Here is a 27,121-nt window from a genome sequence, read left to right as displayed (position 1 = left end):
AGCTTGAGCAGGGTTTCCTTGTCTCAGGTGAAATCTTTCCCCAGCCTGGCCCTTGGCAGCCTAGCCCCTGCCCTCAGCCTGGTTCAGTCCAGGGCTGTTGCCCCTGCAGCAGAACGAGTTGGCTGACCTGAGAAGGGGGCTGCAGTTTGGTGCATCCTTCATTCCTGGGTTCTGCCAGGGTTTGCCACTAACCCTTCCATCCCCCAGCCTGTGACCATGACCACAAGCCCATTCTCTCTGACTTTTCTTCTAGCAGAGCCCCCCTTTACCACAGCCAGGAAATCCCTCCTCTCCCTCCCTCCTCTCCCTCATCCCTTCACCACCATGAGAAACCTTCTTCCCTCCCTGGGGCTGATGCCTCCTGTGGGTTTCCTTAGCCAGGATTCAAGCAGACCTAGCCCCTGTGCTGCCTGAGAGGGCTGGACTGTGCACAGCAGAACATCAAGTAGGAGGTTTCTGGGGTGTGCAGCATGTGCTGAGACCTCAAATGCTTCTCTGAAATCAGGTCCTGCTGTTGCTCTATAGCATCATGCTAACAGGGAGGCAGCAGCTTTGACCATCTCTGCTCTTTCCAGCCCTGCCCACTCTGATCCAGGCTGCCCTGCCAGTTCCCCTGAGCACCAGGAGAAGTCCAGTGCCTGCCCCTGGAACAGCAGGAGCTGCCAAGTGCCTCCCACCCATCTCCCACTTACAGAATCCTTCCCCAGCATAAGTCCTGCAGTCTCTCAGGGGGCAACAGCAGTCCTGTTCAAGCAGAGCAGAGACAGTCTAACTTCTCCTTTGCCTGCCCCTGCACCCCTGCCCTCCCTCTGCCTTCCCCTGCCCCCCTGCTTATGTGGGAAGGGCAGGAGCCTGCGGTGCCCTTCCCACCGTACGTGCAGCTCAACCACAGCCACATGCTGGGCTTCACGTAGCTCTGGGTCCTGCTCCAGCTCTTCCCACCCACTCTCCCTGGATCTCCTGCAGGATGCACCCAGAGGTGCTGCCCATCCCCAGACACGTAAGAAAGTGCTCTTAGCATGGGATGAGCACCAAAACTGCAGCTGGAGAACCTGGCAGTGGCCACGGAGCACAGCCCTGTCCCCGGGCTGAGGACCAAGAATGTCTCTTTCCCATCCGACAAGCCAAGGCTTTGAACCCTGCCAAACCCCAGTGTTTGTTCCTGCCTTTGGCAAGCCAGAGATGGCAACAAAAGCATGTGTGAGGCAGCAAGAGGAGCTCCAGTGAAGGAGGGAAGTGGGTTTCTCTTGGGTCTCTGTGACCTTTTCGGGTTTGGAAATAACAGGGATGGTGCAGAGACTCTAACAATGCACACTGAGGGCGTTTCAGCTGCCCCAGCAGCAGAGCAAACCCTGTGGCCTTCTTCAGCCAGAGGAAACTGGAGCCACAGCCCAGCTTTTGGCTGCTGGGGTGGAACCAGTGCAAATGCAGCTCTGGGGAGTTGATGCCTCTGCCTGTTTGCAAGGAAAATTTCTTTGCAGCCAGGGAGCCTTGCTGGGGGCAGCTTGTCTGCCAGCCCTGGGTCTCTGGGCTACAGGACCTGCTGTGTGAGGGGCACTTTATCTTCTGCTGGGAAGAGCAGCTGAGCCAAGTCCTCCTGGAACCTGTGGACTGGGATTTATATCAGCAATGCCTTTGGCCAGGAGGATCCCACTGCCTCTGTCCTCACTGCCCTCCTTAGAGAAGCAAGCACAGAGTGAGCTGTTGGGGCAGAGCCGAGAGCTGCTGAGACTGAAGAGAGCCAAACTCCTCCAGAAATGTCACCAAGTGCTTCCAGCCCTTCTTGCTCAGCTTCAGAGAGAAAGCAGCATTGGCAGGAGACAAGGAGGAGAGCTCTGCACAGGTAGGTTGGGAACACACCTGGATGTCCCCAGAGCTGAGAGTTAAGGCCAGGTTTCCAGCAAGGATGGAAAAGCTGATTTGGCCGAAGGGATATTTCCGTTGGGAAGCAGGGAACTATTGATTACTCAAAGTAACCTCAACTACTGAGCAAACAGCTACCTCAGCACAAGGAAATTTCAGCCTGTGTTTAGGGAGAGGCTAGAGGGGACTCCAGGGAGGCCCAGGCAGCAGGGGGAACACGGCAACCCGTTGTCCTTGACTCAGCTGCTGTGCTGCCTGCCCTGCCTGCATTCAGTGGTACCAGATAAGGAGTGAAAACAAACACAAGGTAGGCACCTCTGAGTACCAAAGCAAAAGGAAAACATTCACTGCAGTGGAGTCATGGCCAACACAGACTGTGGAATAGGAAGGATTAAATATCTCACAGGACTTGGCTCAGCTCCCAGAGCCCTTTCTGGACACTGGCACAAGGGCAGCTCCTCCTGGTGTCCCAGGGCTCTGCAGAGGTTCACAAGGTCCCTGGCCCTCTTCTCCTAGGAAGGTGTGCGCTGCAGGCAGGCACCAACACTCCACAGAGCACAAGTTCCCCTGTGTTGTGTGTCTGGGTTTTTTGTCTGTCTAGCAGTGATCTGCTGTGGCAGGGACCAAAGGCAGAGATAGAGCAGCATGGCTGTGGAGTGGGGGCCACAGAAAGGCACAAGGAACATGGCAGAGGCTCAGCTGCTTCAGCTGATGTGCAGATGCCAGGCTGTGTAACATTCACATGATCATCCCTTTTGCAGTGTAGGCAAGTACAGGGGGAACAGAAAGGAGAGGCAGCTGAGCAGTGGAGAAGCTCAATGGCTAGGGGGGTTGGCTTGGCCTTTCTGCTTGCAGGAGGTTCTGGTGCCATTCCCTACTAAAGTTCAAATAACCTTGAATGAATCAAGTGCAAACAGGACTTAGAAGCAGCCCCAGCAGCTAGGTGCTGGTCATGCAGAACCAGGGACAGAATCTGCAGCATTAACTCCTCCCTGCACCTTCCCAAACTGCCCTTGGGAGCCTGGATCAGGCAGTGCCCAGCAAGGTCTCACTCAGGAGCACCTAGGCCCATCCAGAGCTGACTCCTTCCCAGCACAGCTGCCCTGTGCAGCCCCGAGAGCTGCTGCCAGGTCCTCACCTCCCCTGCCCCTGTCAGAGGCACAAACACAGCTGGCCACACAGCCACCTGGGTGATGACACCACAGCCTGCTCCTCAAAGCCTCCAAGTGCTTCTGGCTCCCACAGAAGTCTCCACAGCAGCACAAGCTGCTGCTGTTTGCAGGGTTAGCACGGAAGCAGCAGCAGCATGGCCACCCTGGGCCACTCCCAAACACCCTCTGTAGCCCCTGCATCGGTGCCTGCCTTGCCTTGGAGAGGTTGGTGCAGCTCACTGCAACAGCCTTCTCTAATGAAAGCTTATTTATGCTGCTCTCTCATGTCCTCTGAGGAATTCCTGGCTGCACTGCTCCCTGGCCCCACTGCTGCCCCCAGCCCTGTAAATGCCAACCAGAAACGTCTGAGAGTCATTTCAGCAAAATGGTTGTGACAGGACCCTTGGCCTCTCCTTGGCCACAGATTTCAAACTAGGTTTCTTCAGCCCTACTGAGCTTCTGCTTTGTCTTTCTTCCCCCTCCACTCCAGCACTGCTTGCTGACACCCTCAGGGGTTACCAGTAATGGGCTTCTGGATCCCAGATGTGCTTTCAGATACACATCAAGGATCCCAAGGGGCAAGAGGCTGGCATGGATTGAGGCTGGGAGAGCTGGCTTTGTTCAGCCTTGAGAAGAGAAGGCTTAGTGGCTACCCAGAGGATGGAGACTCCCTTTTTACAAGGAGTGCCATGGAAGAGACAATAGCTACAAAATTACTGCTGAGGAGATTCCCACTGGACTCCAGAACATCTTTTTTTCCCATGGGAAGAGTCAGAGAAGGGAATCATCTCCCAGGGGAAGCAGTGGATTCCCCTACATTGGCCAGTTTTAAGACTCAGCTTGACAGGGTGCTGAGCCAGCTCATTTCAACTCCACTATCACCTAGAAAGGTTGGAGCAGATGACCCTTGGGGTCCCTTCCAACCTGGCATTCTGTGAGCTCCTAGATTGCCAACGTGCTGCAGGGCCCTGCTGCCCAGCCTGCCTGGAGGTGTGGAGTGAGTGCCTACAACCCCCTGCTGTGGAATCCAGCTGTAAAGCCACCAGCTTCTGCAAGCATTAGAGAGGGACCCCAGCTTTGGGATTAGGAAGAGATGCTACCCCCTCACCTCCCAGCCCCAGCCCGGGGCCAGCAGAGCTCCTGGGTGCTGCTGGGATGCTGCAGGGCACAGAGGTGACCGTCACCCCTCGCTCTCTCTGCTAGCAGCTGGGATCCTGTTATGCAACCACGATGCCAAAAGGCAATATGACATCCAGAGCTGTTTCAAGGACTTTTTTTTGCCTTCCAGGTCTGCAGATCCCCAGGATCCACATGCAGAGAGCTCCCAGCAGTGATGGTGCTCCTGGCTGCCTCCCCCAGAACCATCGCTTGCCACATGGGCAGGGTAAGTGGAGAGGCTGCTGGAGATGTGCAGCTCAGGATTCCCACCCCAAATGCAGGCTGCTGGGCTCAGCCCCAGTGCACCAGCTCTGCTTACAGCCTCCTGTTAGCCAGATGCAGCTCAGGGGACTGGGTCTGCAAACTTCTGATTCATTCCCTCCATGATTCCTGCTCTAATCCCAAGAGGGAACTCTGGTCCCCTTCCCCAGAGAGGCACCAGAGCTGCTCCCCATCTCCTGAGCCCCTGCTGCAGCTGCAGGTACTCCTGGCTCTTCCCAGCAGTGTCAGGGACACACCTGCAGTTTCTACACCAGCCTGCCAGGTTCCGACCCGATCCCACTGTCCAAGAACCAATCCCTGCTGTGCCAGGCTCCCAAGGCATTGTATAACATTGCTGCTGCCCAGGAGCCAGCCCACTCCAGCACGTTGGCTATGAGGATGCAGAGGCCACCAGGGAGCCCACCCTGATCCCACAGCATCTCTTACCTCTCTCTGGAGCCCACTCCCGATGCAGCTCTCTTCCCTCCGCAGTCTCCCGACTCTCCCTTTCCCACTCCCCTTCCCTCTGCACCACCTCCTCGCTGTGATGTCAGCGCGGCCCTGCCTCCGCAGCCGCCCAGCACAGCCCTCCGCGGCCACGCAGCCTCCCCAGCACCCCCTCTGCTGCTCCCCAGCCCGACGGTTGCCACAGCGACAAGGAGAGGGAATCCCATCCTCTGCTCCTCCACTGCAGCTCTTCCTAGAGAGCCTGGAGACCATGGGAAGGACAAGGTGACGACTGGAAATAGCAGCAGGCAAGGGCCAGCGATACCAGTATGGCCCTAGGGGAAGCTGTGGCTCATACCTGGAAGGGAGAGCAGAGGCAGTCATGGGATGCAAGCACTCAGCTTCTCAGCAGCAGGCACCACCACCCTCCCCGGTGCTGTACCAGCGCCCTTCCCACCTTCCCACCCCTTCCATTCATTGCTCTCAGCCTGTTCTTTGTTCCTCAGCCCCACGTGCTCTTTGTTTCAGGGCTGGGTACATGCACCAGCATGGTACAAACCCTCTGCACACGAAGGGTCTGTGCTGTTTGCCCACAGCCAGGACTCTGGAGTGGCTTCTCCTCTCTCCCAGCTCAAGGTCAGAGATCAGGCATCGATCAGAAACCCAAGCTCAGCTCCCAACCAGACCATCAGGAGTCAGTGGATTCATTACCACCAACCACAAACCCACAGTGAAAGGTTTTTTCCTGCAATCTCTCTTTTGCAGATGGCTTCAGCAGGAAGGCAGAAGGGCAGATACAGGAGTTGTAGGACTGCAGCACAGTGTTGGTTTAAATGGAAAGAGATGGCCCAGGGCTTTTCATCCCTTCCTCCCTTCCCCCCCCTCCAAGATGCTCTTCTCTTTTCAGCAGAAATATTGCTGCATTACAGAACAGGTCACTTCCTCTAGCAGGGAGGATTCAGTGTCCTAGTTGATGCTGGTCCTTGTGCTATAAATAGGCATTTTTTTTTCCCCTCCTTTTATAGTTGCTGGATAATTGTGTGTATGAAATATGAACAGTTTTCAAAAGAGTGCCTGATAAGCAGCTTGCTGGAGTGAAATCATTGAACAGAAGGAACTTAGAGCACCTGCAGAGCATCACATGCTGTGGAAAACATTCAAGGGCAACATCACAGAGATGGGTCACAGAACAGATCCAGCTACAGAGGATACAGGCTCAGAGCTAAACAGCCTCCCCACAGCAGCCTCCCCACAGCAGCCCAGCCATCCATTTCACACTCCACACTTAGCTAAGGATCAAACAGAAGCCCAGCCTGGAGAGGCCAAGATCTCTCCATCCCATATTCTAGACTCCACACTTAGGTAAGGATCAAACAGGAGAGGCCCAGCTCAGAGGAGCCAAGACTTCTCCCATCCCACATTCTAGAAAGCCAGGAGGAGCAGGCAGAACAGGTTTTTAAGACAATAGCAGGCAAGCAGCAGAGGACACAAAGCCAAACAACGAGGAAGAGTGGAGCTGAACATCCACCATCAAAAGAAAGAAGGAAAGAACATCAGAAGCAGCAGAGAGGCACAAGCTTGCCATCAAGAGAGAGAATGCTAATGAGAGGTACAAGGAGGTAATAAAACCACCAGAACACAGAGAGACTGAATGGCTGAGGAGGAGGAGAGCCCAATTATGCTAAGGAAGCAGTCATTTCTGGAGGAAATGGGCAGATGCAGCCTGACCCTTTCTGAGCCTGGCCCACAACACCCAAAGCAAAGCAGGGCTGCAAGGGTGGTACCAAGGGCACTGCAGAAAAATGAGCCTCCATCAGGATATTGAGAGCAGCCCTCCTCTGAGCACCTCAGAGCAGGATCCCTGTGCAGGAGGATGAATGGAGGCCAGGGAATGGTTCTGCTCCCTGTGCTAGGGCAGATTTTTGCCCTGTGTACCTTAGAGAGAAGGGGCAGGAAGCAACGAGGTACAAAAGGCAGGAAGCAAAGGAGCAGAAAAGAAGGCACAAGATGTGGCTTCCAGTTTCTGCAGGAGGAGAGAATCAAATGACATCAGCTCCTGCAAGCACTGGTGAGGTGGAGGGGGAGAAGGCTGGGAATGATATCAGTAAAAAACACCTGAAAGGAGCTGTGGCCAGAAAGGATCAGGCTAGGCAGGGGCTCAGTGCTTTCAACATCACACAGGAAGAAACAGGAAAGAGAAAAGCAGCAAGACACCATTGCTATGGTGACAGAAAGCATTGGGACACACTCAGCAAGGGGAAAAAAGGAGAGATAAAAAGGAATTACAAGGCACATTTCCAACTGCACAGAACAACATCCTTGAGATAGGATCAGGCCTGAGGATCCACCCAGCTCCACTGCTAGTTGGCTTAGGCTGTCTGTCATCTGCCTCTTCATCTCCCAATGCTGTCTGCAGGTCAAAGAGGACACAGCAACAGACAAAATGTAAAAAGGGTTATTTTATTGATTCAGAGGTTAGACAAGGCACCATTTGATCTAAAAAGAAATGCAAAACCCACCCCACCCCAGGTAAGTGTTGGTTGATTATTAGGTTTTTTTGGTTAAGAAAGTCTCTTTTGCATTGCTCCAGCATTCAGTGTGAATTCCAGCTTGGTCAAGATCACAGAGGCAGCCACTCCTCTGCCAAGTAAGGCAGGCTTGGACTAGAGCTGTGGCCCCCACTGTTCAGCAGCAAAGAAACCTGAAGAAGTCTCTGTGCTGGGTTTAGGAATGCAGCAGAACAAGAAAAACAAAACTTCCAGGAAAGGAGCATGGCATCTCTTCCCTTTCCATTTCAGCCGTGAGTCATTTGTTCATTTTGGTCCTGGCTTACAGGAAACAGCTTCAGACACACAACACCACCACCACTCATTAATCACAGCAAACCCTGCAGTGGCCTCAGAGTACCAGGAGCCCACCAGGCAAGCCCTGAAAGGCCCAGAGAAGCCTGCAATGGCATTCAGCCCTACCCTGACAGGTCAACAGCCTGCAGCTGCTCAAGTTTCAGCTCTCTGCGATTGTTTTGCCTCTCCCAAGCAGCGATTCCAAGGGAGGTCATCTCCTCTTCACAATGATTCTGCTGAGTACAAAAAGCCAAACAAAACCCAACCAAATCAGCCCCCAAGCCCCTTGTCTACCACTTCCCTTTTTTCCTCCCCCCCTCTCCCATCAATCATCTCCCCATCCCAGTTGCCCCCTCCCTTCCTCCCCTGCACCCAGGGGAGGGCTGCAGTGGGTGATGTAGCAGTGTGCAGCATTTGGTGGTGTCTCATCTGGATCACGGAGTCACTCAGCTGGAATAAATGGGAACAAAGAGAGAGAGAAAAAAATATTTAGGGGGAAAAAAAACCCAAAATGAATGATGGTTTCATGGCAGAAAAAGGCTGGTGAGCTGAATGCCAGGGGAGCACAAGGAGGGGAAAGAAATGGAGAGTGGCAGAACAAACTGTTCTTGCTGTGGAGTAAAGGACTGACCAAATGCAGGCACACCACCAGGGCAGGAAGCTCTCCTGCCAGGATGGCAAAGTGCAGGGGGAAGGCTGCAGCTCTGACTCTCTCAAGCAGCCAAAATGAAAGCTGCTTCCACTCCATTTTACAGTCACTGAGATGCTGGGGCAGCTCTAACACACACAGTCCTCCCCACTACCCTGGAGCACGGCAGCTCAATCCCATCCCCATCTCCTGGGGCTACCCTGCTGCAGGTAAACCATGGACAAGGCAAGGACCATCTGGGGACTGTCTCAGAGGGCTGCTGGCAGAAGCAGCACCATCTGCTTTCAACCCCTCTCTCCCCACAGTCACCTGCTTCCAACAGCAACAAGTCAACTGCTTTCAGTTCCTGGTGTTGGCTGGAAGGGAAGAGGTTGTTTCCTCGGAGAGGATGTAGGAGGACAGAAGGAGACTTTCAGACAAAAGAGAAATGATTAAAAGAGCAAGGGATTGCTGAGGATTAGGCATCTGCTCTGGATGTGCAGCCCACAGCAGCTCAGGGCACAGGGGCAGGCCACTCAGTAACACCAAGTCAGTAAACACACACAGAAGGCCAAAGGACAAAGTTTCATCAGGACCAATCTGCATGTACAGCAGGGTCCTCTAGGAAGGGCTGAAATCCAGCATGGGCAAAGGTCACCACCAGCTTTCCAGGGTCAGCACAGAGCAAGCAAGGCCAAGAAGCTGGGGCACAAACCACCCTGCACAGGGTGTGCTCCAAGGGGCAGCCTGGCAGAGCAGCTTGGTTTGCTCAAGAAACAAGTACATTTCCATGAGCTCAGCAGGAAGGTCGTTGGCTCAAGGGCACATGAAGCCAGTGGTTAATGCTGCTGCCTCTCAGGCCTTGAGAAAAATCATTTGTGTTCCAGTAAGGCTTTATTTAGACCTTGAGAATCAGGAGAAGCTCAACATTGTCTTCACCTAGTTGGAAAAGCCAAGGCAAAAAGTAAAGAGGAAAACCCCAAGTCTCTTCCTTGCCCTCAGGAGAGCTCAACTTGCCACACAGAGAGACTGTCAGACTCTGACCAGAGACTTCATGTTAGAAAAAGAAAGGCACAAAAGCATCTCTCTAATATTTACCATATTGGAGGCCTACAGATGAGGAGAGACTGAAACCCCCCAGCTCTCACCCACCCTTTCTGCCCCACAAGCCCCATCAGAACAGGAGGAAGCCAGGCAGTGCTCAGCTCTCACCTGCCATCCCACAGAGAATAAAACACATCCAACTGAGATCAAATTCTCACCCAGCCCTGAGCAGCAGCAGCACAGCCAGGCTGTGCCTCCCACAGCTCTCTCTCTCACACACACAGAGCCCTTCACATGCTTCCCACGAGCAACCTCCCCTTTCATCTCCTGATTCACCTATCCAGCACCCTCTGAAGGTCCTTCCCCCTCCCACACTGCTCAGTCCCTGTCTCCAGAGTACTCCCAAGTCCTGTGTGGAGCAAGCAGGAGGAGGTGCAAGCACAGCTTCTTTCAGGAGAGAATAAAACAAAAGAATCTGCACCCAAGGGAGTGCAGAAGCTCATTTCTGGCAGCGGGCTGCTGGTGCTTGGGCTCGCCGCGACCTCTAGAGGCCAAATCTCCAGCACGGGCAGACAGACTGACGTTCACAGGTACCGAGAGACCGTTAACAGCTTCTTTAATGGACAATCAGCACGGCCCTGCCTCGGGCCGCGGCCCCTCCTCTACTCTGCTTAGCTCTTCACCCTCCCTCGACCCCAGAGAGACAGAGATGGAGAGACAGAGAGAAAAGGGAGAGCCCCATCCTGGGACAGAGCCCTAAATGAACATAACCAGGTCTTTACATGTTGCTCTTGAGAAGGCTGCCAGGATGCTGGCAAACACCACGTCAGGAGACTGGGAGGCATCCACCGCCGTGTGGATCCCACGCTTGCTGTAGTAGGAGACCAGGGGCGAGGTCTGGGTGTGGTAGGCCTTGAGCCGAGTCTTCAGGGCTGTCTCATTGTCGTCCGAGCGGCGGATCAGGGGCTCTCCGGTGACCTGGGACAGGCAAGGGGACAGTCAACAGCTAGCTGCAGCCTGGCACACTCCCCCAGCCCCTCTTCTCTCCAGCAAGGACCTGCAGAGGTGATTTGCAAAGGAGAGCAGAGCAAGCCCAGGGCAGCCACTGAAGAGAGAAGGTTTCAGCGACGTGGGCATCCCCCCATGCACCACTCTGCCTGCTGAAGAGTGCCCAAGGAGCCCTGAGAGCAGACACCAGCTACAGCTGCTTCCCAGGAGGGAAACAGGTCACAACACACCACAGGTTCAGCTGTGGACAGAGGCCAGCAAGTTCTGAGAATGGCAGAGCCTGGGCTGGCTCCGCAGAAGGGCCATGCCCTTCACTCAGCCCTCCAGGCCTCACTCCCCATAGCGCCGCTGGCTGTCCAGGCAGCTCCCCACGCTCCCCAGAAAGCAGGGAGAGAAGAAAGGGAAGGAGTTTCCTCAGGGATGCTGCAAAGCATCAAGCTAGACCCAAAGCAAGGCCAGGCTGTGGCCTGGGGAGCTCACATACATCGTCCTTCATGTGCTCTTTGGGGGGCCGGAACTCCTCGTGGTAAGAGCGGCCACTCGCTGGGTGAATCAGCCTGGGACAGAAAGCAAATGTCAGCAAAGTAGCCCAGTGCCAGGACAAGATCTCCTGAACCTGCCACTCAGCAGCACAGAAACATCTGCAGTAGCAACAACCCAATCAGCCTCCATTAAGACCCAAAAAACCCCACTATCTCTTGTGGCTATTTCTGTGCCAAGAGCCTCTTCAGGCACTTGAAAAAGGCAGCTGCACCAGGGATCACAGAATCGTTCTGGTTGGCAAAGACAGACCTTTCAGATCATTGAACAACCATTCTCTAACTCTACCAAGGCTGGGGCTAAACCATGGCCCTCAGCACCACAGCTCTGCCTCTGAAACACCTCCAGTGATGGGGATTCAACCACCTCCCTGGGCAGCCTGTGCCAGGCTTTGAGAACCCTTTCAGTGGTTCCTTCTAATGCCCAGCTTAAACCTCCCCTGGAGCAGCTGGAGGCCATTTGCTCTTGTCCTGTCTCCTGTTCCTTGCAAGAAGAGCCCACCCCCCACCTGGCTCCAGCCTCCTTTCCGGGAGCTGTAGAGCGCCAGGTGGTTTGCCCTCAGCCTCCTTTTCTCCAGACTAAAGAAGAGCTGGGGAAAGGCTTTTTACTTCACCCTTTTACTGGGGAAGCAGGTTGGATCTTGGAGGTGCAAGGGTAACAGATATCAACAGGAGAGAGGTCTGTGTGCCTGCATAGCCACAACTGACCCTGGGCAGGGTGCTCAGCAGTGCCCCAACATGTGATATCCTGCCAAGAGAGCAGCAATAGCTCCAGAGAAGCAAGAACACCAAGACATCAGTGGTCAACACCAGGCTTAAAGGCTAAGCTGGGTCACCAAGGACGCTGCTTCCTATCAACAACCCCTATTCACAGGGCAACAAAGGATCTCTGTTCCAGGCTGGCAGGCAGAGTAGAAATCTAACAGAGACCAGCACAGCACTGAGGAGGACACAAGGGTCCAGAATTAGGATGCCCTCTGCTAAACTAGGGAAGCCCACCCTGTGCACCAAGGGGTTGGGGGAGGAGAATGTACCGGCCAGTGATCCTCCTGATCAGCAAGGAGTCAGGGATGCTGAACTCGACAACTGAGTCCAGCTTCTCCCTCCTCTTCTCCAGGAGCTCATCCAGCTGCAACAGAAAACACACAGCTCAGAGGGAAGAGGCACAACCAAGGGATTCCCCCATCCCCAGGGGAGGGGCAGAAGAAGTCAGAGCAGCCCCCAAAGCAGAGCTCAGGTACCATTTCAGCCTGCTTCACCGTGCGTGGGAAGCCGTCCAGGAGGAAGCCATTCTTGCAGGGAGGGGAGTCGAGGTTGTTCTCAATCAGCTCCACCACCATCTCATCACTCACCTGCAGAGAGGAGAGACAGCCACAGGGTCAGGAGGGACACCCCAGTTTTACACACAGGCTTTCCCCCCCGCCAGCAGTGCCCAGGCTGCGTCAGACCCCTTGGTACAGCAGTTCCCAGCTGCAGGGGCAGAGCCACAGCGCAGGGCATGGCTCCAACAGGGTGAAAGCTGCATGCCTGGACCTGCCCGTGCCAGGGAAACACTCCCTGCCCTGGGTGTTAACACCAAGAGGTAGCTAGTGAGACATTTCACCCCTGGAACACTCCACCTGGCCAGGACTTGGACCGACACTGTAACCTCAGCGTTACAAAGGTTGCAAAGATGACTGAAAGAGGGCAACTTCCTTAGGTTATTGCATTTTCTTTTCCAACCAAATCAGAAGACAAAATATCAACATCATCTGTTACTTTGTACTTTCACCCACAGCTCCCTCTCAGCAGGCAGGCTTGGCCAGGAAGGGCAAAGCAAGCGAGCAGCTCCTCCACTCTCATAAACCTTGCATGAAGGTAACTGCCCAAAAGCTGCTGACAAGCTCTGGCCTGGCTGGTTGGTTGGTTTTCCCTGTATCCCCATTTCAGCACACCACTGGGATTAGCTCCTTTTCTACACTGCAGCATTTGGAGAAGTCCTCACAGATGCTGCAGCCCCAACAGTTGTTGTTTATTCCAGAGCAGCTCTCCCCAGCAGTGCTGTTTCTCTCCAGCACACGCAGCTGGGACCCAGCAGGATCTGGGACCAGACTGGCACCAGCAGACGTAAACAGGAGCCCTGCAGCAGGAAGCAAATGGGCTGGGAGGGGGTAGTTTGGGTGAAGAACCAAGGCACTGCTGTGCTTTCTTGATTATTTCTTCATCACCAAGCATAAAACCCCATCCTGAAGCTGCTGTGCTCCCAGCTGAGTTATCACAGCACCAGAGGAGGCTGTGAGGAGGTACCTGTGGAGCAGCCCTGGCGCTGCCTGCCACACACACACGTGGCAGACACCACCAGCCTCACCAGATAAGGTCCCTATCTTTCACAACCAGCTGGGATATTGCAGGCTTGGTGTTGCAATGCCAACTTTTGAGTAAAATGCTGGAGATGAGCCAGGCTGCTTTCCCTGCCCAGGGCCTGTGGATTCTCTGTGGGGTGTTACAAGCCCACGACAGCTGGAAACACTGCCAAAAGTCTGCCCCAGGCTGCTCAGCTGTGGGGCAAGTCACTGCCACTCACTGGCCCTCAAATTTCCTCAAGATGTTTCAGTCCTTTTTGGCAAGATAATTGTGCCAGAGGTCCCAACTCTTGTCTCTTGGGGATCCAAAATGTCCTCTCTCACCCTCTGTAACTCTCACAGCGACACTGACTCTGTGTTCACCTTGCAGTTACAGGTAAACACCACTTATTCAAGAGCTGGAGCACAGATGAACCATCTGAGCAAAGTTTTCCACCCCACAGGAGTCCAAACATCATGTGAGGAGCTTTGGCTTTGAGGAGGTGAAATGAGGATATTGAGGCTGATGGAAGGATAAACATTCACCTCAAGTGTCCAGGAGCCACAGAAGAGGCAGCTAGATCCCACCCTGTGGCAGAAAAGACAACAACCCAGGGACACAGGCTGCTGGTAAGGAGCAGTTTTGAACAGGAGAGATGTTTCTATGGGATGTTTCTCCTGCAGGAAACCCTCACCCTGAAATCCTTCTTCCTCCACTGCCTGAGTTTTGTCATTGAGGCTTCTCATTGCAAGGTGGATTTCGCCTGTTCTCGTTCCAGGTGCTGCCAGACCATCTCCACCCCCCAGCACATCTCCCCACTACCCACCAGCTTCCCCGAATCCATCGTCTCTTTCAGCCGCTTGCCCAGCTCGGACCCTGAGGCCACCATGGCCCGCAGCATGTCCCCAGTGGCCAGGTGGCAAACGCAATAGGTCTCGGCCAGCTTCGGAGCCTGTAGGAGAGGACAGACACGAGGTGAGTTCGCCGGAACGATTCCGGAGCCAGGACCCCCCGCCACGGTAAGGCCTCGTCGCCCCCTCGCAGCAACGCCATGGTCAGTGACTGGTCAGCACGTGGCAGGGCCCGGTGGGCAGCCCCGAGGGCCGGCTGCTTCGGGAGCGGGGCTAGGGCATGTGAGCCCCGCAGAAGACCCGAGGAAAGGCAGTCGGGACAAAGGGCCCCGGCATACGGGGCTCTGCGGACGACGAAACCACAGGCCTGAGCCTCGGGGTCCTCCGGAGCAGGGCCAAACCGCACACACTAGTCCCTCATCGGGGAAAGTGAGGCCGGCCTCCCGCGGCCCGTCAGGCCTTGGCTCAGACGCTGGCCCAAGGGCAGTGAGGACCAGGCGGCCCGGTCCCGCCGGCCGCTACCGGGAGGTGGCCCGGGCCGCCCGCAGGTCTGCTGGGAAAAGCCCCAGCATAGACACGTTCCCTCTCCTCAGTGCTCCTCTCACCTGCGTGCCCTTGCCGGCGCCCGGTGGCCCCAACAGAACAGCGCGGATACCCTGCCGGAGCCCCGGTCCGGGGGCCTGCCCACGGCCACCCCCTGCCTGTGCGCTCGGAGCCATGGCCGCCGCCGTCTGCGCGCTGCCGCGCCCCGCCCCACCTACGGCCAACGGGCGGTGACGCCGGGGACGCACTTCTCGTGGGCGGGACCGCGAATCCCGTGGGCGGAGTCATGTGGCGATGGGCCGGGTTAGAGCGGGGTGGGCGGGGCTTCGGCGGGGTGGGCGGAGCGAGGGCGTGGGTCACTGTCAGTGGGCGGAGGAGCAAGCAAGCGCTGCCGTGCTTTGCCCCGCACTGCCAGAGCCTGGTACCGCTCTCCCCTCCTCCCGCTGTAGTGCTCTCTGCACAGCTCCCTCCAATCCTGCACAGCACAGTGGTGATTAGATAGTGTTGATTAGATAGTGCTGGATGATAGGTTGGACTCGATGATCTCGAAGGTCTTTTCCAACCTGGTAAATTCTATTCTATTCTATTCTATTCTATTCTATTCTATTCTATTCTATTCTATTCTATTCTATTCTATTCTATTCTATTCTATTCTATTCTATTCTATTCTATTCTATTCTATTCTGTTCTGTTAGAGTGCTGGGCCAGAGAACCAGGAAAACAGGCCAAGATCTCACAGGAGACAAGAGCTTTGCTGGCCCTGGTTGCCAGGAGAGCCAATGGCAGAGCCAAAACCACAGTGCTGAGTACAGGATAAATTGGTCCTTCTCACCTCCACAGTGGGGGCTGCCAGCCTTCCACACATGGAGCGTGTAACATGTGAGAGGGTGCAAATTAACAAGGAGAAAATAACTCCCCTGCCCAGCCTGTGCTTTGTGAGATGAAGCAGTGGAACTGTTTCCAAGTGCATAAATGCAGGCAGAGAGAGAACTGCTTGACCAGACAGGGCATCTGCATGTATGGCAGGGGTGGTTCTGCTGCTAGGGAACCCACTGACACTGGCAGTGGGACAGCAAGGACAGAATGAATCCCTGATGTCTTCCCAAATACTTCCCCTGGCCTGTGTCCCAGCCATCCAGGAGCTGCTCAGCCTTTCATCTGCAGAAAGCTTCGTTTCCCTGGCAGCAGCCTCGCTGAGGTATTTTTGGCTCTCTCCCCCCTGAGGGTCCCTGCGCAGGCCCAGGCTGCAGGCAGGCTCACAACATCCCTGTCAGCCTGGGGATGGGCTGCCGGCACGGTGGGGACTCGGTGAGAACCTGGGGTATCCGCCGGGGGCCCTGGGAGGGGTTGAAAAGGGGGAGAGCAGTCCCCAAAAGGGATGAAGGATGGTCAGAGGCAGCTCAGCCAATGGAGTGGTTTGGTTTAGTTGCCATGGCCACGGTTGTGAGGCAGAGCAGGAAGAGGAGTGCTGGGATGCAAGGGGTGCGGAGCGCCCCCCCCCAGCCTCTGCAGGGGTAGCTGAAGGGCTCAGGGCAGGCAGGGAACCGGGGCAGGACGAACGGCTGCTGCTGGGACCGGTTCCTTCTCTCAGAGACCCATGGGCATACTCCGTTTAAATGCTTCCTAAGGTACTGGGGGGGGGGGGGGGGGGGCATGCGGGCTGCTGGGGGGGCTGGCTGGCCTGAGGAATGCCTGCAGATGCTGAGTTTTGGGGGTGCTGGGTGGAGGGCATCTTGCTGTCAGTGCCCCTCTCCCCTCGTAACCCCTTGCATGGCCTCTCCCCAGAGACCTCGGACCCCCAGCCACAGCTGCGCCTCGGGGTGCTGCAGGAGCTCAGCCCCCCTCGGGGTGCCCCCCTGGCAGCACATCTAGTCACCCAGGAGGGAGGCACTGGGCCTGGGTAAGGAGGGGGTGGCCCAGGCTGGGGCTGGCAGGAATGACCCACTTAATGCCTCATCGTTTTCGTGCCCAGCCATTGCAGGCTGGGTGCTGGTTTGTGATGTCCTCGGGGAGGGGAGGATGAGGCTGGAGGAGCTGCTTTCCTTTCCTGGGTATGAAGCAATAAGAGCTTCAAGAGCTCAGCTTTTCTCCCCCTTCCCCATCTCTGGAGATCACTGGTGGTGCTTGCTCAATGCATTACAACACCCAAGTGTGGTCTTTCCCCTGGTGCCCATCGAGATGTTGTAAGTAGGTCTCTGCAGAGGAGCAAGTGATGGGCCAGAAATGAAACCTCTGTCTCCAGCTCACTTCAGATCAGACAGACCATGTTCCTGTAAGAGCCCTGGAGCTAGATCTGGGCTACTAGAGTGGAAATGTTTCCTGAGATCCTGTGCTGGGTCATCATCTCCCTGGGCTATGGATGGTGTGGATTCAGGGGAGGAGATAGTTAAAGTTAACTGTGTGAGCTTCAAGCTAAAGCTCTGCTAAGTGTGTGAGCCAGGGAACACCCTGTGGCTCCACTTGTCCCCTTGCCCCACAACACCTTGTGTCACAGGAGAGAGGTGAAACTGCAACCACAGCACAGATCAGTCTATCCCCAGGTTGGCAAATGGCCTGTGCTGTGCTCTTTAAAGGTGTCTCCCTTCTCTTGAGGCTTGTGTTGCTGGGAGGGTGGATCCAGGAGACTTCAGCTATTTGGAAACCATGAGATAACTTCACCCCATGCAACACAGAGCAGATGCAGCTACATGCCAGAGCCTGAAGGACCATCTTCTGGCACATATAGGCCATCTGCTTTGCAGTGAAGTTGGCTCTGTTGTTAACTGTTTTGGTGCCTGAGCTGCTGCTGAAGAAGCCAGGGCTGCTCTGTGCCAAAACAAAGCTCTGAGCTGCAGAGAAATGTGCCTCCTCCCCCTGGAAAAGATGCTTTGATCCACAGCAGGGTTCCCAGCTCAGATGCTGGTTGGCAGGAGAGCAGCAAAGAGCTGAACCCACTGCAGTGCTGCCATAGACTCATAGAACAGTTTGGGTTGGAAGAGACCTGAAAGCTCATCCAGATGCAGCCCTCCTGCCATGCTGCCATGAGAGGAGTGAGGAGCACCTGGGGGTGGTGAATGCTGGTGGAGCTTCTGGGCCCTGCCTCTAATAGCCCCTTTCTTTTTCCAGTGTGTTGCATACTTAGAAGCTATACCTGACACAGGGAAGCTTTAACCTGACATTATCACACCTCAACCATGAATGGGTACCTGAAGGAATCTAACTTCATGATGGTGGAGGAGGGCTTCACCACCAGAGACCTCCTGGAGAACCTGCTGGTGGAGCTGTGCCAGGCGGTAAGGGCACGGTGCTCTGCTTGCCCCCTTGACAGAGGTGGTGGTGAGGACACTTCTGCTCACTCTGGCTGTCTCCTAGAATGACCAGCAAGCCTTCTTCGTGGCAGACCTTGGTGACATTGTGAAGAAACACCTGCTCTTCCTGAAGGCCCTGCCCAGGGTGAAACCCTACTTCCCAGTCAAGTGCAACAGCAGCGAAGGAGTGATCCGGCTGCTGGCTGAGCTGGGGACAGGCTTTGCCTGTGCCAACAAGGTAGGGCTGTGGGAGCACAGCTTGGGGTGAGCATCTTTTGGGCATCTGTGGGAGAGTGGCAGAGCTGAGCCTCCTTCCCTAAGTTCCCAGAATCACAGAATGGTGAGGGTTGGAAGGGACGTCTGGAGATCATCTAGTCAAACCCCCTGCTCAAGGGTCACCTCCAGCAGGTGACACATGAACACAGCCACATGGGTTTTGAAAGCCTCCTGAGAAGGAGACTCCACAGCCTCCCTCATCCTGCTGGTCACACTCTTCTTAGTGCACCTCAGGAGACCATTGCCCCCAAACTGACATTCACAGGGGCAGGAGTCTCCCTCTGCTCCTTGCTGAGAGAAATCTCTGCCTTCTCTGGTGGCTCAGGTTGCTCCCTGTGACCAGCATTCCTTTCTCTGGAAGTGGTGTCCTAGCTGGCAGGCTGGGCAAGGTGCATCCCTGGGGTGCCACTGCCACAACCTTCCAACTCTTGGCAGCTCTTGGCAGCTTGAAGGCTGAGCCTAAAGCTCCCTGCTCCTTCCTGGTTGTGATTTCCTGCCAGACTTCCAGGCAGGAGCCAAAGTTGAGCTCCTAATCAGCCAGGACATGTCACCAGGAGGAGAAAGTGCAAAGAGTTGTGACAGCTCAGCTGTCTGTGTGTCCGTCTCCCACACCTGCTAACCTACTTCTTGTCTCTCCTCCTGCTCTCTTGCTGCTCATAAATATCTTGCTGGAGCCTGCCCCTTGCCAGGACAAAGTCCACTGTGATCCCTTTGAGCTCCTGCAGGTTGTCCCTGGAAGAGGGCAGGCTGCACCGCTGGCGGTTTGCCCTCAGCAGTGCTGCAAGCTGGCTGAGGCCCAGGGCCGGTGCTGAGCAGCTGCTGAGGACCTGCCCACACACACGTGGTGTCCCTGCAGGCAGAGCTCACACGGGTTCTAAGCCTTGGTGTCCCTGCTGACAAGATCTTCTACAGCAGCCCCTGCAAGCAGGTTGCCCACATCAAACATGCAGCCAGCCACGGGGTGCAGCTGATGACCTTTGACAATGAGGTGGAGCTGAGCAAGGTGGCCAGGAGCCACCCTCATGCCAGGTTGGTGTCCAGCAGCCTCACTGCAATGGGGGAGATGATGTCGAAGCTGGGGAGGTGGCTGTAGGGTGAACACAGCATGGCTTTGCTCTGCAGGATGTTGCTGGGTGTCACTGCTGACTCCTGCCCTTCTGCCCATCCCATGGCCTTTGGCACCACGCTCGGGTCCTGCCGGCAGCTGCTCGAGACAGCGAAGGAGCAGGCGGTGGAGGTGGTGGGAGTCAGGTACAGCACATGGGCCTTGTTCCATAGGGGTGCTCAGACCCTGGTGGAGGGGACTGGGGGGAGCTCTGCTTTGCTGGAACAACACAGGGGTCATAGAATGGTAGAGACACAGAATCCCCAACTGGTTTGGCTTGGAAGGGACCTTCAAAGGTCCTGCAGTCCAATCCCACTGCAGCCAGCAGGGACATCAGCAGCTAGAGCAAGTTGCTCAGAGCCCCAAACAACCTGACCTGGAATGGTTCCAGGGATATGGCATCTACCACTTCTCTGGGCAACCTAGGCCAGGGTCTCATTGTCCTCAGTGTAAAAGATTTCTTCCTGGGTCTGGGGAGCGCAGAGGGCCAAGCAGGGTGGCTTGGGATGGTGTCTGGGAGGCTCAGAGCTGCCACCGGTGAGCACCACCCCAGGGCCGTGTCCCTGCACTGCTCTCTGGGGACAAGGGGACCCTGCTGATACAGGGACTGTGCCTCCAGCTTTCACCTTGGGAGCTGTGGGCTGGAGCCCCAAGCCATCACTCAGTCTGTAGCTGCAGCACAGGTGGCCTTTGAGATCGGCACAGAGCTGGGCCACCAGATGCACCTCCTGGACATCGGAGGGGGATTCCCTGGCACCGAGGACACCAGAGCTCGCTTTGAAGAGGTACCACAGCTCCCACCACCTGCACTCAGCAGGCAGAAAGCGAGGCTGGAGGGTCTCCCTGGGCCTGGCTCCCTACAGAGGGGTAAAGTTAACCAAGAGGGAACATCTTCTTCCCATCCAGGTCACTGCCACGATCAACTCTGCCCTGGACTTGTACTTCCCGGAGGGCTGCGGGGTGGAGGTCATTGCGACCCCCGGGAGGTTCTACGTCAGCTCTGCCTTCACCCTGGCTGCCAGCATCACTGCCAGGGAAGAGGCTCCTGCAGAGCAGCCTGGCTCTGATGGTAGGTGGGATAGTGGGATAGGCCTGACCAGGTACCTGAGCCCCCCTAAGCCCTCTCCATGCTCCCCTCCAGAGGAGGAGTCCAGCAGCAAGAAGAGCCTCATGTATCACCTCAGCGATGGCATCTACGGCGCCTTCAGCTGCCTCCTGTTCGACAGCCCCTGCCCCACACCTCGGCTGCACAAGGTGAGTGAGGGTCTGGCCCAGCTTGAGGAGACCCCAGTGGGTCCTTCATACTGTGCTGCATTCCCTCAGCCAACCCTGCTCTTCCTTCCATCGTGGCTGGCCCCAGGTTCCATGCCAGAGGAGAGCAGAAGCTGTGGGGCTGTGGGGCTATGGTCATAGAATCATAGGATTGTTTGGGCTGGAGAAGACCTCTAAGATCATCGAGTCCATCAACCCAACACCACCATGGTCACCAATCCATGTCCCAAAATGCCATGTCCACACTTTTCTTGAATGCCTCCAGGGATGGTGATTCCACCACCTCCCTGGGCAGCCTGTTCCAGTGCCTGACCACTCTTGCAGCAAAGAAATTCTTCCTAACTCCAACCTAAACCTTCCCTGGCACAATTTCAGGCCATTTCCTCCTCAAGTTGGACAAGTAGATCCCCCTCAACCCCTCTCCTTTGTGAGCAGAGGCTGTTTCAGTTGCTGTCTGATGGGAGGTGAGTGCATTGAGCACTGCACAGTGAGTGGCACAGCATCTCAGAGGATAACCTGCAGTCCTGGGTTCATTCTGCCAGGAATAGCATGGAGAAATGACGAAGACAAGCCCACCACCAGAACACCAAGCAAGCTACCCATCCAGACTGAGCCTGGAAGAAGGCAGAAGGACCAGCTTGGTACTTGCACAGCACTGTTGTGAAAGCAGCCAACCTGCCAGCTAACCTACAGCCAACCTACCAGTCATGCCCCAGGAAAGCTGTAGCTGGAATCCCTGGGTTCCTGAGGTGAAACCTTCAAAGCAGGTGGAGGTGTAGCAGGCCACTGTGACAATGGGACAGCCTTTAGGCCTGTGGCTGCTCCATCTTAAATTTCTTCAGGTCACAACCACCCTGTGCTGGGTCACAATGACCTGCTACAGTGCTCCAGGCTTGGCCAGAGGGACTGAAAAGCTGCCAGTGGAAAAGGAGCTGAGGGTGCTGGTTGACAGGTGGCTGAATGTGAGCCACTCTGTGGCCAGGTGGCCAAAAAGGCCACCAGCATCCTGGCTTGGAACAGCAATAGTGTGGCCAGGAGGAGAAGGGAAGTGATTGTCTCCCTGCATTGGGCACTGGGGAGGCCACACCTTGAGTATTTGGTTTGGTTTTGGGCCCCTCACTCCGAGAAGGACATTGAGGAGCTGGAGCAGGTCCAGAGAAGGGCAACAAAGCTGGGGAAGGGTCTGGAGAATAGGGCTGGGGAGGAGCAGCTGAGGGAACTGAGACTGTTTAGCTTGAGACAAGGAGACTAAGGGGAGACCTCCTGGCTCTCTGCAACTCCCTGAAAGGAGGCTGGAGCCAGGTGAGGCTTGGTCTCATCTCCCAAGGAACAAATGATGGGACAAGAGGAAATGGCCTCAAGTTGCAGCAGAGGAGGTTTAGGTTGGACATGAGGAACAATTTCTTCCCCAGAAGGGTTGCCAAAGCCTGGCCCAGGCTGCCCAGGGCAGTGATGGAGTCCCCATCCCTGGAGGGATTGTAAAGCTGTGTAGAAGTGGTGCTGAGTGCCATGGTTCAGTGGTGCCCTGGCAGTGCTGGGTTGATGGCTGGACTCATGGTCTGAAAGGTCTCTCCCAACCGAGAGGATTCTCTGATCGTGTCTCTCCCCTGCAGAGACCCTGCCCAGAGCTCCCATTACACAGCAGCAGCCTCTGGGGCCCCCCAGGCCACCCAGAGGATCGCATCGCTGATGGCCTGGAGCTGCCTGAGCTGCAGGTGGGGGAGTGGCTCATCTTCGAGGGCATGGGAGCCTACAGCACAGCCGCGGCCCTGCCCGCGGGCTGGCCCCAGCCGCACACCACCTACGCCATGTCCCGCCTGGCCTGGTAAGAGATGCTCCTGCCGGAGCAGGGGGAGGGGACAGGGCTCAGCCCCGTGCCATGGGGTCTTCCCCTCCACCTGGCCTCTTGGCCCAAGGGAAAGGATCAAATTGAAAGTCCCAGAACCTGGAGATTCGGGGTGAAGACCTGGCCTCAGAGTAGAGGCTGAGAGCCCTGGGACTGCTGAGCCTGGAGAAGAGCTGCCCCAGAGAGAATCTGATCGATGCTCAGCAAGAGATAAAGGGTGGGGGGCAAGAGGCTGGGGCCAGGCTCTGCTCAGTGATGTCCAGGGACAGGACAAGGGGCACAAACTGGAACCCAGGAGGTTCCACCTGAACAGGAGGAGAAACTCCTTTGGTGTGAGGGTGCTGGAGGCCTGGAACAGGCTGCACAGAGAGGTTGTGGAGTCTCCTTCTGTGAAAAGCTTCCAAACCCTCCTGGCCCTTGTGCCCCTGGGCAAGCTGCTGCAGGTGCCCTGCTGGAGCAGGCTGTTCACAGGCTCACAGATTGCACTGGGTTGTAAGGGAGCCTGGAAAGTCATCCTGTCCAACCCCTCTGCAGTGGGCAGGGACACCTCCAACTAGATCAGGCTGCCCAGGGCCACATGGAGTCTGGGCTGGACTGGATGATCTCCAGGTGTCCATAAAACCCCAGCCTTGGGGGCCAGACTCCTGGATTTTAAGCACTGGCAGACCTGAGCTGGTTTGTGCCTGGGGAAGCCTCGGCAGCCCCTTCCTGGCCTTGCAGGTGGGACTGGGGGGACCCCGGAGCCCCTGAGCTCCCCTGAGCTGCCCTGCAGCGCTGCCCGAGGGGGTGCTCCCCTGTTGCTCCCCCATTGCTCCCCACTTGGGTGTCTCCTGTTGCAGGAAAACCCTGCAGCTCTTCCAGGGGAAGCCACCCCAGACAGAAGACGAGCGGGGAGAGCATCTGCACGCCGCTGTCCTGCGGCTGGGAGATGGCCGAGAGCCTCTGCGTGTCGCCGGTCTGCGCTCCAGCCAGCATCATCTGAGCAGCTCCGCTCCTGGGGGCTGGGGGCGGGCTACAACCTGCCCCTGGCCTCGCCCCGCGGCAGGGGGAGCCCACAGCCAGGGCTTTGAAGTGTGCTGCATAAATCCTGATCCTGTTCCTCCTGCTCCTGCGGTGCCTGTGCCGACCGGAGGGGTTTGGTGGGCCTGGGGGGCGGGATTACAGAGCAGGTTTGGGTGCCTCTTTTGAGGGCTGTCCTGTGAGGAGCCCTCCTGGCTCTTCCTCCCCTACCCCATGCTGGAGGTGATGGAGAGTCTGTCTGGGATAAGCAATTGGCTGCCTAATGAGGCTTTGCTCGTTAGGGATGGGGAAATCCTTCAGCCAAACCTCGGACGGTGCTCAGGCATCTGGATGGAGCCCTGGGATTTGGGGATTGATTGGGTTCTCCCAGTCCCTGAGTTCTTGTCCCCAGACTGCCCTGGGCGTGTGGGCAGGGGTCCTGCTCTGTGGTGGGGGGCAATGGGCATCAGCAGATCACAGAGGCAAAGAATGGGGACACTGTGAGACCCTGAAAACCAGGGACTGGGGGAACTGGGAGGACCCTGAAGCAGGGGGGTGCTGGGACACTGGAGTGGGGGCACTGGCAGCACTGGAGCGGGGCACTGGGAGCCCTGGGGTAAGACGAGCCCTGGGAGGACATTGGGAGGACACTGGGAGCTCTGGGAGGACACTGGGAGGACACTGGAAGCTCTGGGAGGACACTGGGAGCACTGGGAGGACGCTGGGAGCACTGGGAGGACACTGGGAGGACACTGGGAGGACACTGGGAGGACACTGGAAGCTATGGGAGGACACTGGGAGCTATGGGAGGACACTGGGAGGACACTGGGAGCTATGGAGGACGCTGGGAGCACTGGGAGGACACCGGGAGGTGTAGGAGGACACTGGGAGGTGTAGGAGTGCACTGGGAGCTCTGGGAGGACACTGGGAGCTGTGGAGGACACTGGGAGCTGTGGGAGGACACTGGGAGCACTGGGGGGACACTGGGAGCTGTGGGAGGACACCGGGAGGTGTAGGAGTGCACTGGGAGCTCTGGGAGGACACCGGGAGCTCTGGGAGGACACTGGGAGCACTGGGAGCACACTGGGAGGACACTGGGAGCACACTGGGAGGACACTGGGAGCTCTGGGAGGACACCGGGAGCTCTGGGAGGACACTGGGAGCTCTGGGAGGACACCGGGAGCTCTGGGAGGACACTGGGAGCACTGGGAGCACACTGGGAGGACACTGGGAGCTCTGGAGGACACCGGGAGGTCTGGGAATGCACTGGGAGCTCTGGGAAGAGGCCGGCAGCACTGGGGAAGCTTGGGTGGGCTGCCGCAGCAGCCGGCAGGGGTCGTCGGGGCGCGGCAGGAGGCCTCTCCTCCAGGCCGCTAGAGGGCGGTGCAGCGAGCAAGGGCTCCCGAGGCGCCGGTCCCGGCGGCGGCGCCGTAAAGCGCGGCGCTGTCGCGGCTGCGGCGCTCTTGACGGCGTCGCGGCAGGCTCCTGAAGGACGGCGGCGGGCGCGGGGCTCGGCCCGGAGCGTGTCGGGGTCGTGACAGCGTCCGTGCGGCGCCGAGCGCGGGGCCGAGCGCGCAGCCATGCCCTTCTGGGACCTGCAGCGGCAGCTGGGCATCGACGTGGACCGCTGGCTGGTGCGGCAGAGCATGCCGCAGCCCTACGGCATCGCCGGCGCCTGCCACGCCTTCGAGCGCGAGTGGATCGAGTGCGGGCACGGCCTGGGCCAGACCCGCGCCCGCCGCGAGTGCCAGCCCGAGTACGAGGACTTCATGGAGTGCATGCACCGCACCAAGCTGGTGAGGGCCGGGGGCACGGCCGGGTGCAGCTCACACCGAGGGCAGGCGCTGCGAGCGCCTCAGGCCCGGGGCCGGGCAGGGGCAGGGCGCTGGAGGCTGCGGGAGGAAGGCAGGGGCAGGGCGCTGGAGGGCTGCGGGAGGAAGGCAGGGGCAGGGCGCTGGAGGGCTGCGGGGGGAAGGCAGGGGCAGGGCGCTGGAGGCTGCGGGAGGAAGGCAGGGGCAGGGCGCTGGAGGCTGCGGGAGGAAGGCAGGGGCAGGGCGCTGGAGGCTGCGGGAGGAAGGCAGGGGCAGGGCGCTGGAGGGCTGCGGGAGGAAGGCAGGGGGCAGGGCGCTGGAGGGCTGCGGGAGGAAGGCAGGGGCAGGGCGCTGGAGGGCTGCGGGAGGAAGGCAGGGGCAGGGCGCTGGAGGGCTGCGGGGGGAAGGCAGGGGGCAGGGCGCTGGAGGGCTGCGGGGGGAAGGCAGGGGGCAGGGCGCTGGAGGCTGCGGGAGGAAGGCAGGGGCAGGGCGCTGGAGGCTGCGGGAGGCGGGAGGAAGGCAGGGGGCAGGGCGCTGGAGGGCTGCGGGAGGAAGGCAGGGGGGCACCGGGGCGGTGCTGGGAGCCCCCCAGGTGCTGGGGCAGGCTGGGCTGAGGGCCCAGGCCAAGCACCTGAGAGTGTTCTGGGGCTCTGGTGCAGGCTGGGGAGAGGGGCAGGGGATGGGAGTAGCTGCCAGGAGTGCTGCTGGGGGCAGCCTCCCAGCTGTCAGCTCTCAGCTTGCGGGGGGAGGCTTGGTCCTGCAGCAGCCCTTTGCCCCAGGGGTGGTGTGGGGTGTAGCAGAAGCAGAGCTCTGCAGAGCCTTCCTCCCTGCCTTCATGGCCCTCCTCCTCTCCAGCAGCCACAGCCAGTCCTCAGCTGCAGCAGCCACGGGAGCAGCTGCTGCCTGGTCAGCTGTGGGCTGAAACCCCAGGTGCCAGCAGCAGCAAAATGTGTTGTGACAGCCTGAAAGCCCAAAAAGCCTTTGGCAGGAGGCTGAAGCCCACATGAGGAGCCCCAGGGCAGGGTTAGTGTGGGTGCCACATGCACACAGCTTCTGGGGGGCTGCCAGGACCTGCGCTGGGAACCATCCAAGCTCTTCCCTGACTGCTGTGACCCTGTTGTGTGCCTGCTCCATCCCTCCTGTGTGTGCTTCCCCAGGCTATGAGGCTGAAAACCATCCTGGCCCAGAGGGACAAGCTGATCAAGGAAGGGAAGTACACTCCTCCTGACTACCACAAGGGCAAGGAGGAGCCACGGCCTTGAACCCTGAGGGAGGTGGCCACCAGTCACCTGTGGAGCCATGGTGGGAGACTCCTCTGGGAAGAAAACCAAGGACACAGCTGCATTGTGCTGGAGCTCTAGGGGGCCTCTGCAGTGGAGCCCTGCCCCTGCTGAGGGGGTTGACACCACTTTGGGCATCACTTGAACAAGTAAATGTCTCCTTTGCAATGGCCTTTGGCTCTGTCTTGTCTCTTCTTCTCCCGAGTAAAGCACAGCCTGAGGTTCTCTCTGCTCAGCAGCACTGCCCAGGGAGCTTCTGAGACACCAAAACCACAGCAGTGGTGCTGGGGATGTGCCCCTGGGGAGGTCAAACCCTCCTGGAGCTGGAGGGAGCTGGTGCTGACTTCTCCCTTGGTACTTACAGCTCCTGAGGGAGGCCTCACCAAGCCAGGCCTCCCAGGCTGTGATCACTGCTGGAGTGTCCTGAAAGAGTCCAGTCCAAGCTTGTGCTGCCAGACTTCATCCCCAGTTACAGGCAGCACTGGACTGGTGCTGGGCTGCCCCCAGTCACCCTCCAGTTGGCAGTGTGTGAGGTGCAGACCCAGCTCACACCACTCTCTGCTGGAGGGATTTGTGCCTCTCCTGCC

At 57.5% G+C, this 27,121-nt stretch overlaps 3 protein-coding genes and 1 long non-coding RNA gene across 5 annotated transcripts; 3 read left to right on the top strand and 1 right to left on the bottom strand.

Moving 5' to 3' along the window:
- Positions 1-1,421: 1,421 nt before the first annotated feature.
- Positions 1,422-8,209, top strand: LOC137451597 (uncharacterized). Its single transcript, XR_010989865.1, has 3 exons — positions 1,422-1,843; positions 4,303-4,398; positions 5,646-8,209. It is a non-coding gene; the product is annotated as an uncharacterized lncRNA (long non-coding RNA).
- On the bottom strand, positions 7,325-14,862 carry AK2 (adenylate kinase 2). 2 transcript variants are annotated; one of them, XM_068159216.1, is made up of 7 exons: positions 14,721-14,862; positions 14,091-14,216; positions 12,184-12,294; positions 11,977-12,071; positions 10,888-10,960; positions 10,178-10,373; positions 7,325-8,173 (listed from the first exon to the last, which is right to left on the bottom strand). In XM_068159216.1, the coding sequence occupies exons 1-7, from the start codon at positions 14,832-14,834 to the stop codon at positions 8,166-8,168; spliced, it is 723 nt and encodes a 240-aa protein (XP_068015317.1). In that variant the 5' UTR covers positions 14,835-14,862; the 3' UTR covers positions 7,325-8,165. The 2 variants fall into 2 exon arrangements, with proteins under 2 accessions (XP_068015317.1, XP_068015316.1); XM_068159215.1 differs by lacking the exon at positions 7,325-8,173 and having other exon boundaries at positions 9,995-10,373.
- Positions 14,863-16,019: 1,157 nt separating this feature from the next.
- AZIN2 (antizyme inhibitor 2) lies at positions 16,020-23,549 on the top strand. Its single transcript, XM_068159213.1, is given in 11 exon segments — positions 16,020-16,286; positions 17,764-17,930; positions 18,010-18,183; positions 19,078-19,250; positions 19,344-19,472; positions 19,946-20,111; positions 20,233-20,395; positions 20,468-20,580; positions 22,212-22,423; positions 23,284-23,335; positions 23,337-23,549. Coding segments are annotated over 10 exon segments (1,371 nt in total). The 5' UTR covers positions 16,020-16,286; positions 17,764-17,831; the 3' UTR covers positions 23,427-23,549.
- A 1,346-nt stretch (positions 23,550-24,895) lies between these two features.
- NDUFS5 (NADH:ubiquinone oxidoreductase subunit S5) lies at positions 24,896-26,706 on the top strand. The gene is made up of 2 exons (XM_068159211.1): positions 24,896-25,239; positions 26,412-26,706. The coding sequence occupies exons 1-2, from the start codon at positions 25,024-25,026 to the stop codon at positions 26,514-26,516; spliced, it is 321 nt and encodes a 106-aa protein (XP_068015312.1). The 5' UTR covers positions 24,896-25,023; the 3' UTR covers positions 26,517-26,706.
- The last annotated feature ends 415 nt before the right edge of the window (positions 26,707-27,121 follow it).

This window comes from Melanerpes formicivorus, unplaced genomic scaffold, assembly GCF_026170545.1.
Source record: "Melanerpes formicivorus ecotype bairdi unplaced genomic scaffold, bMelFor1.0.p_v2 SCAF_45, whole genome shotgun sequence".
NCBI classification, from domain to species: Eukaryota; Metazoa; Chordata; class Aves; order Piciformes; family Picidae; genus Melanerpes; species Melanerpes formicivorus.
This window is presented reverse-complemented; position numbering and strand designations above follow the sequence as displayed.